A 16,178-nucleotide genomic window follows, 5' to 3' on the forward strand; every position below is an offset into this window, starting at 1 on the left:
CCCCCAAAATAACACACACACATCATTTGCTCTAGCTGTTTTTATACTCTATAGTTATGTGTCAAAGCAACTTTTAGAAATGGGTTCTCCCATAAACTTGACAAAATTGTGTAAGTTGAATTTTGTGGGCGATCGTGGCTCGTGGCTCAAGAGTTGGGAGTTCGCCTTGTAATTGGAAGGTTGCCGGTTCGAGCCCCGGCTTGGACAGTCTCGGTCGTTGTGTCCTTGGGCAAGACACTTCACCCGTTGCCTACTGGTGGTGGTCAGAGGGCCCAGTGGCGCCAGTGTCCGGCAGCCTCGCCTCTGTTAGTGCACCCCAGGGTGGCTGTGGCTACAATGTAGCTTGCCGTGAATGTGTGGGTGAATGACTGGATGTGTAAAGCGCTTTGAGGTCTTTAGGGACTAGTAAAAGTGCTATACAAATACAGGCCATTTGCCATTTTGTAACTTGTTTTGACATTGCAAAACATTTTATTTACCGTAATTGTCGGGCTATAAGCCGCTACTTTTTGCACAAGCTTTGAACCCTGCGGCTTTTAGTCAGGTGCGGCTTTTCTATGGATTGTCCATGATTTTTGTCATATCGTAAGACGATTTGTTTTGTGTGTTCCGCTGTTGTACGGCACTACGTTGCCTGGCGGAAGGATCGGGGTTCAAGAGTGGTATGTTAGTCACATGTCCGTCCGCCAGGCAACGTAGTGCCGTACGAAGTAGCGCGAAAAACAAACTTCAAAGTAGCGGTACGCGTTCAGCGGGAGTCGTGGATGATGAGATTGCAAACATCTATAAAGGCATAAACTTGTGCTTATAGTTCATTGCTTCTAGATTGATGGGGAAATGCCAGTTTTATCTGTTTAAAAATAAATCTAGAACATTGCAAAAAAAAAAAAAAACCCAAAGAGACTAAAAGTTTCCCTTTAGCTTAAAAGGGGGAGAAAAATGTCCAAATGACCCCACAAAGCTTTGCCATTGGGTTTCTGGAACTAAAAGACCTCGGAAATGGAACAGAAGAAATTGTACAAAAGCAGAACAAACATGACATCAAGGAAGGGACCTAAAATAATTCACATAAAATAACTCGATTTAACATTCCTTTTGTTTTTCTTTCTTCCACAGAAACTTGTCAAAGAATCCTCTCACCACTCTGTCATGGCAGCTCTTCCAGCACCTCCAACTCCAAGAGCTGTAAGTCTCGTCTGATCTGTCTCGCTGCCTTTTGTTTGTATTTTATTACAGCACTTTATCACTGCTCCCTACGTACTATCAGCCTCAATACAAATTGTCTTCACCGCATACCATTATAATTCCTGTCTTTGTTGTACAAAACCTCTAATTTGTCGGAGCGCATGCAGAAGACTGGCCCTATAGGCACTATAGTGGCACTGTGATCTTATAAGTCATTTGTTGACTTAATTAACGTGCACAAAGGAAATTTAATGGCCTGGTAGGAGAAGGGAATCTCACCCCGTTTCCTTGTTTGTTATGAATATTTTAGTGATCATTGTGTTTATGAAATGAGTTTGCTCTTTCACCACCAGGGAGAACATTGCGATGTGGACCCGCTTGTAATTTACACATCATTACGCCTGTCAGCGCTGTCCATCATATGAACCTTAGCTGCTCCCCGAACGCTTGCGCTCCTCATATGCGCCTCCTGGCATATAAAATTGTGGTATAGCAGGATGTGATACAAGGCTATTTCAAGCAGGCCTCCTTATTGTGCTATTTTCAGAGGTAGAAGCAGAGCAGGCCCACAGAGAGCACGACACAATGCTGATCTCTGGTCGTACACTGCAAACAGCAGAGCAGAGGGATAACCCTACAAACATGTTGTAGGCTTGCATTTTGGACATTTAGCTTCAAACGTAACCCTCACACTTGCAGGACTCACCAATATTACGGAGAGATGTTTTTTGTTCTGTGTAGGAAGCAGCTCACACCATACCCTATAACAGAGCTACACAAGTGTCGTCTCACTGTGGGCCCGCATTGGAGGCAGATGGGTCTCTGAATCCCTCTTTGTGCCTGTTATTGGGTTGTGAATTTTATTCCTGACTGAAAATGGCAATTCTTCACATTTGTTGTCTTACCAGCTGTTCAGTTCTCAATCTAGTTTGGCATTTGGCTCATCTTATTATTCATACAGGGTCTAACTTATATATAAAATATCTTTTCCAAAGTTTTTTCACAATTTTCCTCTTCCAGATCACAGCGTAAAATATAGCTTTACAAATGATTATTAAAGGCCTTGAAAGCCTGGGATCCCACATGAGCAGTATTTTTTGTCTTTTTCACGAGAGATTTCTCTATTTGTGTTTTTCTCTCTATGTCAACTCATCATTTTTTAACCTTGGCTTTATTTATTCATGAATGCATTATGTTCTAAAGAAATCCTTAAAAAGCAAAGTTAAGTCAAAATCTCTGGGGCTTTAAGTAAGCATATTCAATAACTGGAATAGCCCTTTTTTAAGAAGTTGCATACTATTGTAAATCTGTAGCATTGTTCTGCCAGAAAAGGTTGGCTGAGATTAAGTTATTTGGCGCCGTCTGGTTGAGGTGTTTCTGGCATGTCCAATTAGGGTCACAATCAAGAGATTACATCTCTTGGCTGGCTTGGGAACGCTGTGGTGTGGCCAGTGAGTGGGGAAACGGTCCGGGCATCTCTTATTAGACGCTGCCCCTCCGACCCAGACCCAGATATGCATGCATGCACGGCTGCATGGATGGATGCATGAATTATGAGAGATTTTCACTGAAAAATCTTTTCTCCAGTCGCACAGGCTGCAAAAAAATTTAACAACACATAGCTTAACTAGACCAATACTGAATATATAGAAACATGCATAAGATTCATCTGCAAAGAAACTAATAGCCAAAACTGCAGAATAAATCTTATTTCTCTTTTTGCCATCAATAACAAACAGCAGCACAGCAACAGCACATAATGCATTTTTTGTATTAATATATTATACATTGTAGCTTTAATTTCACACACAAGATCCAGAACTTTTTCCCTAAGTAAACACTGAAGGCTGCAGTGTAATTCAACAATTAAATGACCTGAAATCACAATGTAAATCACACAAAGCAGAGTAAAATAGTAAGCTCAGTTTCTTCCTGAACCAAATCACTGTTACAGCTCACAGGGCACGATTTGCTCTGATGTGCAATCCTATTTCTTCTTAAGCAACCATTCTAGATGCATACAAATGGTGCCTTTGTTTTCCTACATGAAAAGCAGGGCCAGGGTGATGCCCGTGTTTCTACTGAATGCTGATGAGGAGTGAGGGCTTATGTCTATTCCATTTTGTGTGTTTAGTTAAGAGGTGTCAGTCGAAGTGGCGTGGCGGCACAGACGTGGGTCGAGGCGTTATGCAAAAAGGAAACCATGTGGAATCAGGCCTTGCTAATAGGAAATGAGTCACTCTATCATGAGCTGGCGACGTGTCCCTGACATCATTACTCTCTTTACCGTGTCTGTATGGTCACCTGAAACCAAATTGGCTTGGAAAGTGCCAATCATTCAATCATGCCAAATGAATCCTGCTCACCGGACAGCTATTGCCTTTAATTATTAGAATATTTCAAAATGCAGTATCAATGATAAATGCCCACCCGTGTTGCTCAACCACACTGATATTATGTAAATAGAGGAAGATCAAACCGGCTGAAATAATTTCCGTTTTATGTGACGAAAGGAGAGCGTGGCCCTTTGCCACGACGGTGTCGCTAAACCGTGTTATCTCAGTCACTCTAGGCACTGTTATTGTAATTATATTTCATTCTTTTTTTAACAATGAAAGTGAACCAATTTCAAAGCTGCAACACAGTGGTGACAGTGACCTGCAATGAATAGGAAATGTGCAAATGGTTTAATTTAAGCCTGGAAGTCCTTTACAAGCTTTAAAATAACAGCGTCTCTGTTGGTTAATTCATTGTATGTATCATTACTGCTACTTAAAGCATTGCTCTAATTGCTTTCACAAGTTGTTGTGAATGAGAATAAAGGGGGAAAATGATGCGTACCACATGGCACGTGCAAATAACAGTTTTTTTAAAAAAGAATTTAATTAATACAGATCAAACGCTGACCAGGAAGATGATACAAAAAAAACGATAAAAGTACTCACTGACAACACCATTAAGCAACACACAGTTTCATCAAAGGAGCACTGATTGGTCAAGTTTGGAATTAAACGCTGCATTTCCTGCTTCTGAGTGCTGCTTTACACATAATTAAACTGGTGTAAAGCATGTTTCCGTCAGTAGAAAGTGGTGCGCAACAGCTGCTTTAACATGGAGGCATGACTCCTGTTAACCTCAAACACCCTCTACATTTTCAGTAGCTTGCTGTGGTTCAGATACGTTGAACCTGCACCTCATTCACCAAATATTACAGTGGATCCATTACAACGAGACAACATTGAAGAGGGTGAAGGAGTTGTTATCATTCAATGTGTTTACTCTTATCAAACACTTCTTATCAAGCCCACTAACGTGTAACTCTAAAACAGTTACTTTGTTTTGCAGGTTGGTTGCACAGATATTTCACACTCCTTGCAATATCTTAATATCAGTAACAATGGCAATACTATCAGGGAAATCTCAATAATCTCAAGTCTTTTGTGACTCCTGTGAAAGGCTTCAACATCACATTGAAGCCATACAATGGATGTCTGCTGTGTGCTGCCTCTGGATGAGACACAGATAATCGGCTCTGCCTTTTTGTCTGTGTGCCCTTTAGCCAAAGGACTGGAGCTACTGCGATGTGGTGCAAACCCAGCCAATCATAAGCCATACAACGGCTGCAAATATTCTTCTTCTTTAGCAACTGACGCGATCTGCCTGAGGCAACGCGCCTCTCGAATCCCTTTATTCTGTTAGCGGCTCTTTAATCCCAACTCTCAGGGAAGCAGCGGCCGACGCAAAGTCAAACATTCAAACCTCTCGCTGCAAAATGGAATTTTCTTTGAGTATGTGTGAAGTATGAATGGATCAAACTGGTAATCTTGTGATATGGCTGCCAGGTGATTAGAAAGAATTAAATGCCGAATTTCCAAGAGCAGCATGACAGGTAAATTGCTAAAGTTTAACCTTCGTTTTATTAGGACCTAGTTGCACTCAGGACAGACTTACTTAAATGCATGACATTTACATGGACTTTTCAGAAACATCAAAGACTGACTCACATGAGGGTAAAGGAGTATTAAAATGTTAAATGTGGTGGAAAAGACTTGACTGGGGGCAGCAGTGGCCTAGACTTTCAAGAGGTCACCACATGCTCTGAAACTCAGACTGCTGGGTACAATCTGTGCAGAGGGAAGAAAACGTGTCAAGTTGTCAACACAGATCTTTGTGAAAGCAGCCACGAGTAAAAATTAAAAATACAAGGCCTTTCCCTTTTAAAACAATACCTCTGAACTACTGGTGGGGCATAGAGACACTTAACACTTGGCTGAAAAAGCTCTGTCACACCAGATGATGTCTTTACTGTTGTAGGGTCATCTTTTAGTTTGGCTTAATCTCTTAGTTTGACACAGGACAGCTGGAGGAAATTTACTGTATCGCCTGTAGCACGCTTTGTATGCTTACATACATCAAAACCAGTTTAGGTTCTGTGGATCTATTGTGCTTTTTCCGTATTTTCCATCATATTCTGTTACAATGGCCAAAGTTTAAAAAATGAGAAGAGCATATGTACAAGTTATGCCTGTGAGCCAAATCTCCTTTTTCATACTATAATAACTTGGTTTCTGAGATTTATTTTTTCTACACTTGGCTCTGTGTGATGTTATTGAGAGGGGATATCAGGTACACCAATCTGGCTTTGAGCAGCAAGCCCTACACTAGTCAACCTCCTGTTAGGGAGAAGCAGCCAATCTCAAGATAGTTGGCTTAACCAACTATCTTGCCGATTTGCAACAGTTAAAAACTAACAACCTGATTACCCCACATACATATTTTATGAGTTTTTTTTTACTCAGAAGTAACACTGCAGGACTTGGTTGTGCATTAGCAACAAAAAGTTTCATTTGAGCCTGAGAGGGTTAAAGGCAGGTTGGCCTTAAAGGGAAGGAAACTAAAATGATTAACGTTGTTTCAGATGGTGCAGTTCCTCAATTCAACCAATCAATTCCCAGTATGTTAATAAAATGATGAATAAAAGTGAAAAATATGAATTATTTTGAGCTGTGAAATATGCAAATCTCCTCTAGTAAAGTCCAAGAATAAAAAATATGGATCTGAATGAGCATAACTGGCCCGCTTAAACATTTAAACAGTCATACCAAGCTCACGAGTGTGCGTTTACACCTGTGTAATAATTACCCTGCCCCACATACAGTGAAGAAAACTGTCAGATACATGAATACCTAAAAACTGAAAGCCCAACCGCTTTTACATGGCATAGAATTTATACAATTAAAATGTGAGTAATTGTAATGGTATACAGGAAACAATCCCATGGCAGCATGACAGAAGCTCTCACTTGACGCGATTGCTCTGACTTTAGGTATGACTGTGTGATAGATTCATATAAAATGCACTTTGCATTTGTGGTAGTATAAATAGTTGTTTCAATGTATACTGATTATCTGTATGTTTACTTTCCACCATATCTGTGATGATGCACTTAAGGTATTTAGAGAAGTTTGATTAAAGCCAGTAAGTTAAAATTGAATTAAAAGCTAAATACATAATATTAAAGGTTCCCATCAGATGTTTGGTAATAGATGAACATGTTCTGCTTTGAATCATATTTTGTGTCTAAGTTAAAATTGTTTAGATGGATTCACCCTCAGTGAAACATCTGTGTATCAGTACACAAATATGAAAATATACATGGTGCAATTTTTAATATTAGAGTTGGGAAAGTTCTGAGGATATCTGAATAAGGCATGATGTCACAAATCGTGTTTTCAGGGTCACACCTCAAGCTCAGGTTTTAAGAGAATCATGTAAAGATTTTCAGTTGAGGAATCTGAAAACAGCTAGTATCAAAGTCTGCTCATTCACCAGTCTGTGTGTCTAAAAAATTCACAAGAAGCAGAAAAGACCAAAACCTGTTTCTGAATTTCAGGAGAATGTAACAAACAGCAAAATAGTAGAGCCCAAACCAAACCCCTTAAAACTGGTGCTGCTAAATTGAGGTGCTGTATTTTTAGAGTCATCAGCCTATTTTCAATGAAATTTGAAAAATCAGATATTCCTTGAAATGATAAAGCATCGTGATTCAAGGGGTATAAACTATTCCAGGATACCAGTAACTCTGCAACAATAGTTCCTTAATTATAATCAAATGTGCACAAAAATAAAACAATCATTTCCTGCCTTTTCACCATAGGGGCACGCACTTGTTAAATCACAGTTTTCACTTTAAACTGAGTCAAACAAACAAAATGCTTCTAAGCTTTTAGTCGTTTTTAGTAACATTGAGGTTCAATGTTAAGGGTTTAATTTATTTCTGATGTTTTCCCTTTCAGTTTCCATTCTCTTCCCAAACAGTGTTTTTGTGCCCTGTAAACAACACTTTTACAAAATGGCCTGCCATGTGTTAATTTGAAAATGCTGGCTTGGTTGTGTTTTTCCAAATAGTGAGTGTCTAGGAGGGATTGGGTGGTATTAAAGTAAAAATAAGCTAATAATTTGCTTATTTTATCAGTTGTTCACTGGCATAATAAGCAACAGATTTGTTGTTAATGATTTATATTTAGATTTGTCATTCAATTTTTTTCTCTGAGCATTAAGTGTCAATATTTTGTTATTAATTTGCATTCTCTGATGTCAAAATTGTTACACATTGGTAAAGCTACGAAATTCTAATTTATTCCATCAGACTTTCTCACTTTGTGCCAGATGTTGGGTGTAAGTTTTGTGGGTTGCTAAAATGAGAGAAAGAAAATATCAATTTTCCTGTTGATGTCAGAACATGCTTAATCTGACCGAGGGGGAGGAGCTAAAACTCCATGTCGAGTGACAGAGCTACACCAAAGCTCAGTATAAACTAAATGAGGAGCGTCTGAACTGTGACTCATGTAAGGCTACTCTAATAGAACCCAAGAATGAAAATGTGCTGTGTGAAATGAGCAGAGTAATTTCCCTGTTTATTATGATGACTTAAAGCAGATAGTGTAATTATATGATACAGTAAAGTTGTAAGCAATATAGTTGCCTATTTACTCATTTGGTTGATACTTTGAAGTACTTCATTTGTTACACCAGTGAACCACTGAAGATCTTTATTACTAAAAACAGCTGGAAATAATATAAAAATGAAAATATACATTTGCTGTGGGTTGACAAAGCAGTCTCTGTCTGGTTGCTCTTTAAGCACAGTAGGCGAAGCAAGTGCAAAGAAGGCATGGATTCTGGCAGTCAAAACAACATTATTTTAAGAGGGTGTACTGGAATAGTAAGCATAGAAGTGTTCAGGCTACAGGTAGTAAAATAAGAGCTATCCATTAAAGCAAATTACAGTAATGACAGTACTATATAGATGCCAGCCTATAAAGGGGTATTGCATACATCTTTCACCACAAATACTACAATCATAAAAGCGTTTCATGAAAACAGCAGCTGAAGAATAAAAAGAATCCCAACTGAAACTGGGAAAAACACCTTAAGCTCTTGCTCACTTGGTCCATTTTTCCTACGTGTAGCCTTCCCTGACATGTCTCTGGTGTCCCCACTCCTCTCCACGATTGCTGTGCAGGAGCTGTTGTCGATAAGCCAAAATCAGGTTTGTCTCTTGAGACAAATTATCCCTTAGTGGCTTGAAAAAGAAAATAAAAGAGTAAGGCAACGAGAGAAAAGCTGCAGGGACACTGACTGACCAGAACAGTGCAACTTTAAAGAAAAGCAATGACGAGACAAAACAGTGATTTATTTATTTGCAGCATGCCACTTTATCCATGACATAAGCAAAAGATGCTGCGTGAGAGTGATGGAAGCGGTCCAGCAGCAAACAGGAGTGTGAAGAAACGATGATGCACACTTAGCAGAGTGTGCTAAAAGCAAGTGTTCAGGGGAAAATGCTTGTTGTAAATCTGACTTTGTTTGAGTCGACTGTTCATTTTTTCGTTTTTTGACATTTATTCTCCCTGAATACTTTATACTACCCTGTGTCAAGACTTTATCCACTTTCTGCTACACAACAAGACATTTTTGCTGAGGTCAACAAACAGTGCGCTGCTGATTTGAGACCAGTTCATACAACATCTATTTACTGAACCCAATACTTTTGAATAGACGTCTGTTTGTCAGTCAACTTCTTCAAGACTATCCAATCCAATCTGATGGCATGACAGCTCGATTATCTCTTTTCCATGCTGTAATAATAACAATAATAATGACAATACTCACCACACAGTTTGATTGACAAGTGATCTATGTGAAGTGATGTGCAGAAAAACAACAGCAAAGAATGCTCTGCATGAAAATTGGAGACAAAAAATCAGAATAATGTTACCGAAAATCAATAAATAAAGGCCATTTATTATATAATAAAAGCAAAAAGCCTGCCAAACTTTTGCTTCTAGTACAGTACATGATACCATGATAACCAGGAGATTTAAAACTTAAAGCAAGTTTAATGTGTGTTTAATGCATGAAAGCTTAATTCATTCTAGCAGACTGTAGCTTAAGCTACATGTTGCATCCTTGTTGTTAATCCATGCAAAAGAGCATCTGTGTTGAAATCCAGTCTCATTCCACTGCTATTCTTGGCACAGCATCGTAAACATGTCAAGCACTCTTGTTTTCCTCCCTGCACTCTTTACGCATAGTTTTGCTCTACGTGAATGTCTCTGAAGTGTGAAAAATGGCAATGTATAAGAATTATCTGAGAACTGCTAAGAGCTGCTTCTCAAGTAAATTATACATACAGTTGCTTTGGTTGATTTGCTGGATACTGAGCCAAACCCCCCCCCCCCCCTCCCCCCCCCCCCCAAAAAAAACCAACAATACTGCATAATAACATTCACACAGCTTATGAAAAATGCTTTTCTGAGGTAACCTAGCATACTTACAGCTACTTCTATGGAAATAAAAGTAACACTCCATCTCATATTAGATACTTCATTTAGTATACTCTAGATTCAGTATACTATGCTGTAAATTATAATGTAATTTTTCTGATATCTGGCAAAAATCACTTGAAATGACTCAAAAACTGCGTAGCTACATTTCACTAGATTCCTTAAATGAATCAACACCACCATCTTGCACACGCACCAAACAATACCAAAATGCAGTACATGAACAATACAAGGCCTTGTTAACAAAACAAACAAACAAGAAAACAAGCTTTGAGTGGCATCAACATGTTATCTTCCTCCTACTGACCAAATACTTTTTGTCGCTTGTTTTCTACTATGTAGCCAAGATACTAACCACTGAGGAGTACAGTGTTCTGTACTCGAGTGTTTGGAGGTGATGGTTACACTGCACTGTATGCAGCAGTACTCACGGTGACTTGAGATATAACAGAGCTAGGTATGTTAGTCCTACATGTTTGCGTCCTTCCAAAGACAAAAAAAGTTTTATGGTCATTGTTTGGCATGTCTTGTAACAGTTTACCTTTTTATGGTAAAAAGGCATCCAAATGGCAATAACTGTTACCGTAAATACCCTCATACTATCCTCCACTCAGCCATTTTATTTTGTTATCAGTAAAGTGGTTTAGCTAGAAGTCAGCTAAATATTTCATTTCTTCTTGGAGACATTAACATCTGTAGCTGAAGTAAGCAAAAGCCAGTTAAACCGGTAACCCGAGCATTTATAGACTAACATCTTTGTACTGAATTGCCACAAAGCCAGGAACAACAACACCTAGTCAACCCCGGCAGCTCAGCACTGTGGTAAAAATAAGCCAAATAAGGCGATTTATTAAACACATAGGATTTAAAAACTTAAAATAATTCCTCCAGTAAAAGGAGAGGAAGCAGTGCATTCAAGCTGAGATCAAAGCATGCGAACAACAATGAAGTATATGGCTTATCATTGCTTGTGATCCACGGCTCCTCAGCTAAAGCACCTGTGTGTACATTTCCCAGAAAAACAGCCTCCGGTGGTGATCATTACCTCCTCTCTGGAGTAGCAGGGTGGATCGTTAGCCAGCTTGAAGGAAACGCCATGCTGTTAGCTCTCTATATCTGGGGTCACACTGCTGTTTGCTTTTGTTCTTTTCTAAGTCTAATCTGCTCTCCTTCAGACATGTATCAGCTTCCAGCTGTCAGTTTGCTTTCTTTTTTTTTCCTGTTGTCTTATTGCTTGTTTAGATGGGAGCACTCTAAACTCAAATGGTTCTTTGTTACTGTAGTGCACAGGCTGGGCACACATTTGAAATGCCGGGTTTCTGCTTTCCCATTTAGGTTTGACATCCCTCATTTTTCAGCTGTATCTGTACAGGCGCCGATCAGCTTTACCCAGAGGAATAGTGGGTAATGTATTGAGGTGGTGGTTCTTGTTAATAATGACCATAATTACAGTACAAGAGGGAAAGCCTCAGCCGCCCTACTCTGGTGAGCTTTGATCCCTTGTGGTTCAGCTTGCTCAGCGTTAAATGAAAACCTTTAACCTTGAAATTCTCTTCAGCACCATGATGTGGGGAGGTACCTGTCTTTCCCTAAATGTGTCCTGAAAAGAAATCCGAGCTATGGTTTGTATTACAGTTCGAATTGTGATTCTGAGGCGGTTATTGTCCTTAGAGTTTAGAATTGCCTTTATAAGCTGTTGAATTTTTCTAAAGTAATTTTGTTGGAAGAAAAGCACCATTAAATAAAACATCTTACAGTAAACGAAGATAAACATCTAAGTGAATACAATCAATTAAATTTTATTTATAATCTTCTTGGCATCTTAGTTTGAGTACTTTGTCTTATCGCTTCAGTAAGAAAGATAGATTTTCTGCTCGAGATGTTACCTGAGAGCAAACCTGCAGTGGTAAAATGTATGAGTATCCTATAAGTTCCTTTTTATTGCAGTTTTTCATGTTGGAAGGGAACCAGATCAAGGCTCTTTCATAAGCATCGCAGTTTTCCAGAATGAATATATATTTGGTACTATTTTTTTAATTTTTTTTAGCTGAATATATAAGTGATAAAAATCCTGCAACTTAATCTTCCCTTCAAACGTTCCACATAGAAATTGAATCAAGAAAAGACAAAAAAGGTACACCTGCAATGGTAAATGTAACCAGCAGCCATCCGTGGTAGTAGCAGGTAAATCGTAACATGTTATTAAACACCTCAACAGTGGTATTTTATAAAATACACTAAAATATTGATTTGAAATATCAGTTAATAATCAAATTAATAACTGTAATGAAAGTGACATTATTAGTTAGTAAATTTTAAGTATTTGACTTTTCTCAACAACAAAGCTTGGCAGCATTGTACAGTATTAACCTGTGGCCTTTCTCACTCTTACTTTATCACACATTGGGGGAAAAATAGCCCGTCTAGCATTTTTTTTTTTTTTATAGGTGAAAGTATAATGATAAAAATGTCAAATATAATTATATATGTTTACTGCTAATACGTGTTAATATTTTGAATAGGTTTTCTGCTGCTGTAATTAAAGGGAAATTGAGTTTACAGTTGGCTGGTGCGGTGGAAGGACCAGTGGGCTCAGTGAGTTAGCTGTCACATAGTGACATATAGTGATACAGTATAAGATCCAGTGGGCAGGTGATAATAACTGAGATCCACCTGTGGGAATCTATTCTCATTACTTTATACTGAGTGGTAGACATAGTCCATACATTATTCATGCTTTCTGCAATATCTTATTGACCTTTGTCAAGGGCATTTGGACAGGCATTCATCTTGACTAAATTGACCAATCACAGCTTCCAAATTGGACATATGCAAAATGCAGAGGTGGCATACTGTGTTGAATAATGTGGCCCTTTGGTGCACCCGTCTGTGAGACTGAAACGTATGCACAGTGGAACCTCGTGATACCTGTCTGACGCTAATGCAGCCTGAGACTGATAGCCGGAACACTGCTCTGACCTTTGACCGCCTCACATTTGAATCTTCAGTACAGCCATTCGTTGTTTTTCCTCTTGTCTGCTGACTCAAATTAATTTGACTTTTACAAAACATTAGAAAAGGTACATCTGTGGTGGATATTGTTTGATCAGTCGCTATCAATTGATCTGTGATTGATGTTAATTTGCTCGCTGATTAGATTGAGATTGTGGTAAAAATGCTCCTCTCGTTTTCCTTGCATGCAGTTGTATTGCCTCAAGCCTTGTTGCTCATGCAGAGCTTGGCAGTAATGCATTTTACCTCCGGTGACAGGAACTGAAGGTTTACCATTGATTTTTAAAATGATTACTTTCTGGGATATGTATAACCCTTTCCTGCCCTACATAGATTTTTTTTTTTACTATAACCCACAAGCACAAATAATGACTGCTAAAATTATAGTAATTCAAGTTCTCTTATGATTTTGTAGTATTTGTTTTTGGCTGCTAGTGTTTCATATCGCATGTGCAAACTTCTATCTTTATTGAATGATTTTAAAATATGTGCAACATTTGGGCTTCCTGTGCTTGCACTGCCTGACTAAAACACCTTAAACACCTCTGGTTTGTTCACACTTCTAAAAATATTTAACTTCACTCCTGAGCAGCAGGCTACCATTTTAGCACGAAGCCACTGCAGATAATTCAGTTGTACTGCTGTGATAATTACATTTGTCTGTCTGTGAGTGTCATAGTTGTAAAGTTGTGTAAGGATACATCTGTGTTTCTGTGAACTACACTTGGTGTATTTTAATATATTGGGAAGATGCATGCTATATATTCTTTGTTTCTGGTACTGCTGCTATTTTCAGTGGAAATCACATGTGAAAAAACATTAGCAACATTAGCTGCTATTTGTGTAATAATACATTTTTTGCTTTCATGTTGTTGTTAAGGCTCTTTATGTTGTTGTAATATTGCTGTAACTGCTCACCGTGTGTTTTATTCCGTCTGTTACTGATATTAATTATGCTTATTTTTAAGGCGTCTGGATGGTGTGGTGTTCGACTGCGGCTGTGACATCCGTTGGATCCAGTTGTGGCATCAAAGAGGAGAAGCAAAGCTTAACACACAGCAGTTGTACTGCAGGAATGGAGCCTCCAAGATACGACTGGAGAACATGTACATCCACAACTGTGGTAAGTGTAAGAGGAGGAGGGAAAGGTGAGATCTGTGATTAGAAAGGAGAAAAAAAATAAAAAAGAAAGAAGAAGCAGCAGAGGAGGGGGTGGTAAGAAGAGGAGTAAGGCAGAAAAAAGAAGATTGGCTGACGACAAAGCAACACGAAAGCAGGGGAAGGAAGGGAGGGGTTAAAGGTGAATTAGAGGAATGAGAAGAGAAGCAAGGAGAGTAGTTGAGACAGGAAAGGGAGGAGGTGTGACAGAGTTCAGAGGGTGAATCTGATGTGAGGAGCAGTGTGTTGATTCTGACAGAGGCTGGAGTCTCTGCAGTATTATCTCCTGGCGGTGACTCATCCCTGTGACACTGTGCAAGCGTGTGAGTGTTTGTATCTGGATGTGTGTCCCGCTGCTTCCTTTGTACTAATTTTATTACATTAATGAAAAGTGATTAATTGATTTGGTGTGAAAGTATGTAGACACCAATGGCGACAGGCGTGCAGTAACGTGTGTATACGTGTATGTTTTCAGACTTACCAGAGATCAGTGTGAGCCACAGCAGTGTTTTGGTGATGGAGGGTGACAATGTGACGGTGAGCTGTAACGGATCCGGATCACCGCTGCCTGAAGTAGACTGGACTGTCAGCGGCCTGCATTCCATCAACACACATCTGGTTAGACATGCATATATACTAAAAACAGCAAACATATTAAAGATTTTTTTTAAATTAATTACATTGCCTTACACCAACAAATGTTTTTCTTTTCGCCTGCTTTTCAAACATTGCTTCAGGCTAATATACAGTTATTAAGCTGAAATAATCCTGTTAATTCTCATTATGATAACTTAATTCTTTGAGCACAATCTAATGATTGATTTCTCCTTCACTGCTACACCTCATATTTTGTTTTGCATTGCACTAAACTGTGTTTTTACATTTTCTATACTTTAATTATTTGTGCTTGTATTGTATTTTATGCACATCGGAGCTTCAGATTCATTAATTACTTGTAACACAAAATTAGTTCAGGTATGTAGTTCACCTTGAAAGGCCTCAGTGGTAAATTGAGGTGTCAGTAAGCGCACACTCTTGTAGGATTAAGCTCTAAGACTCATTGCCCTGACAGAAGTTTCAGATGAATTTTAAGCAAATGCTGAAGAACCAAAAAAATAGGCTAAAGATAAATCATCTACAATTTTCTATATATTCTGTGTATAACAAAGAAACAGGAACAAGTTTAACAATCTGATTGGTTCACTGCTAATAATGTCTTTGCATTTAGATGATGTTGACAGGGAAACCTAAAACTGTTTACTATGTGGATAGACTTTTTGTTTTTACCAGGTCCAAGATTAACCTATGATTCTGTGATTAGATGTGCAGTAAAGGTTATCAGATTTGGGGGGAAAAAAATCAAAATTGCTCAAAACAAACAACTTTTTTGTGACAGAGGCCTGGGTTGAACCCACGGTGAGCCTGTTAACCGACTAATCTCGCTCCCCGAGAAAGGCCCCAGGGAAGAAAAGAACAGGAGTCTCTGAAATTGCTGTGTGACTGTATTTGTCATCTGTGTCTTTAATGCTTGCAGTGACTTTACAGATGAAAGCTACTTCAGCCTCAGGCTTGATGTTTTAGGGTAGAAGGATGCTGTTTCGGGATGAGTGAAGTGTTTGGGAGTAAGAGCCTGAACAACTAAAAGCAAGAAAGGAAGCATGATTGCTTTTCACCATTAGATTCCTAATGGTGAAAAGCAGGGTGGTAATTAGTCCAGGTACTGCAAAATTTGATAATATCTCTCTATACATTCTTCCTGCCATGCTAGATCTATGCCAGTGAAATCAGACAGGGAAGTGATTAATTCCCACAGGTATCAAGTAGTTCTTGACTTTATTACGTTTCCTTCCACAGGAATTTAACTAATGAATAATTAACTTTCATTTTAATTAAGTAATTAAAGATTTAAAACCCACTGGTATAATGGTATTTGCTGTACAGTATATCCTTCAGGTACCTAAATGCCTCTGTTTT

At 38.7% G+C, this 16,178-nt stretch overlaps 1 protein-coding gene across 1 annotated transcript in view; it reads left to right on the forward strand.

The window, feature by feature from the left end:
* The window catches only part of ntrk3b (neurotrophic tyrosine kinase, receptor, type 3b), a 236,294-nt gene that overhangs the window by 103,228 nt on the left and 116,888 nt on the right, over positions 1-16,178 (forward strand). Inside the window, exons 4-6 of the mRNA XM_085419039.1 lie at positions 1,117-1,185; positions 14,015-14,169; positions 14,680-14,822. Coding sequence (XP_085275165.1) covers positions 1,117-1,185; positions 14,015-14,169; positions 14,680-14,822 — 367 coding nt within the window. The remainder of the gene's footprint in view (positions 1-1,116; positions 1,186-14,014; positions 14,170-14,679; positions 14,823-16,178) is intronic.

Source organism: Rhamphochromis longiceps, linkage group LG1 (assembly GCF_057381845.1).
Source record: "Rhamphochromis longiceps isolate RC_006_pf linkage group LG1, R_longiceps_female_GT1.1, whole genome shotgun sequence".
Taxonomy (NCBI): domain Eukaryota; kingdom Metazoa; phylum Chordata; class Actinopteri; order Cichliformes; family Cichlidae; genus Rhamphochromis; species Rhamphochromis longiceps.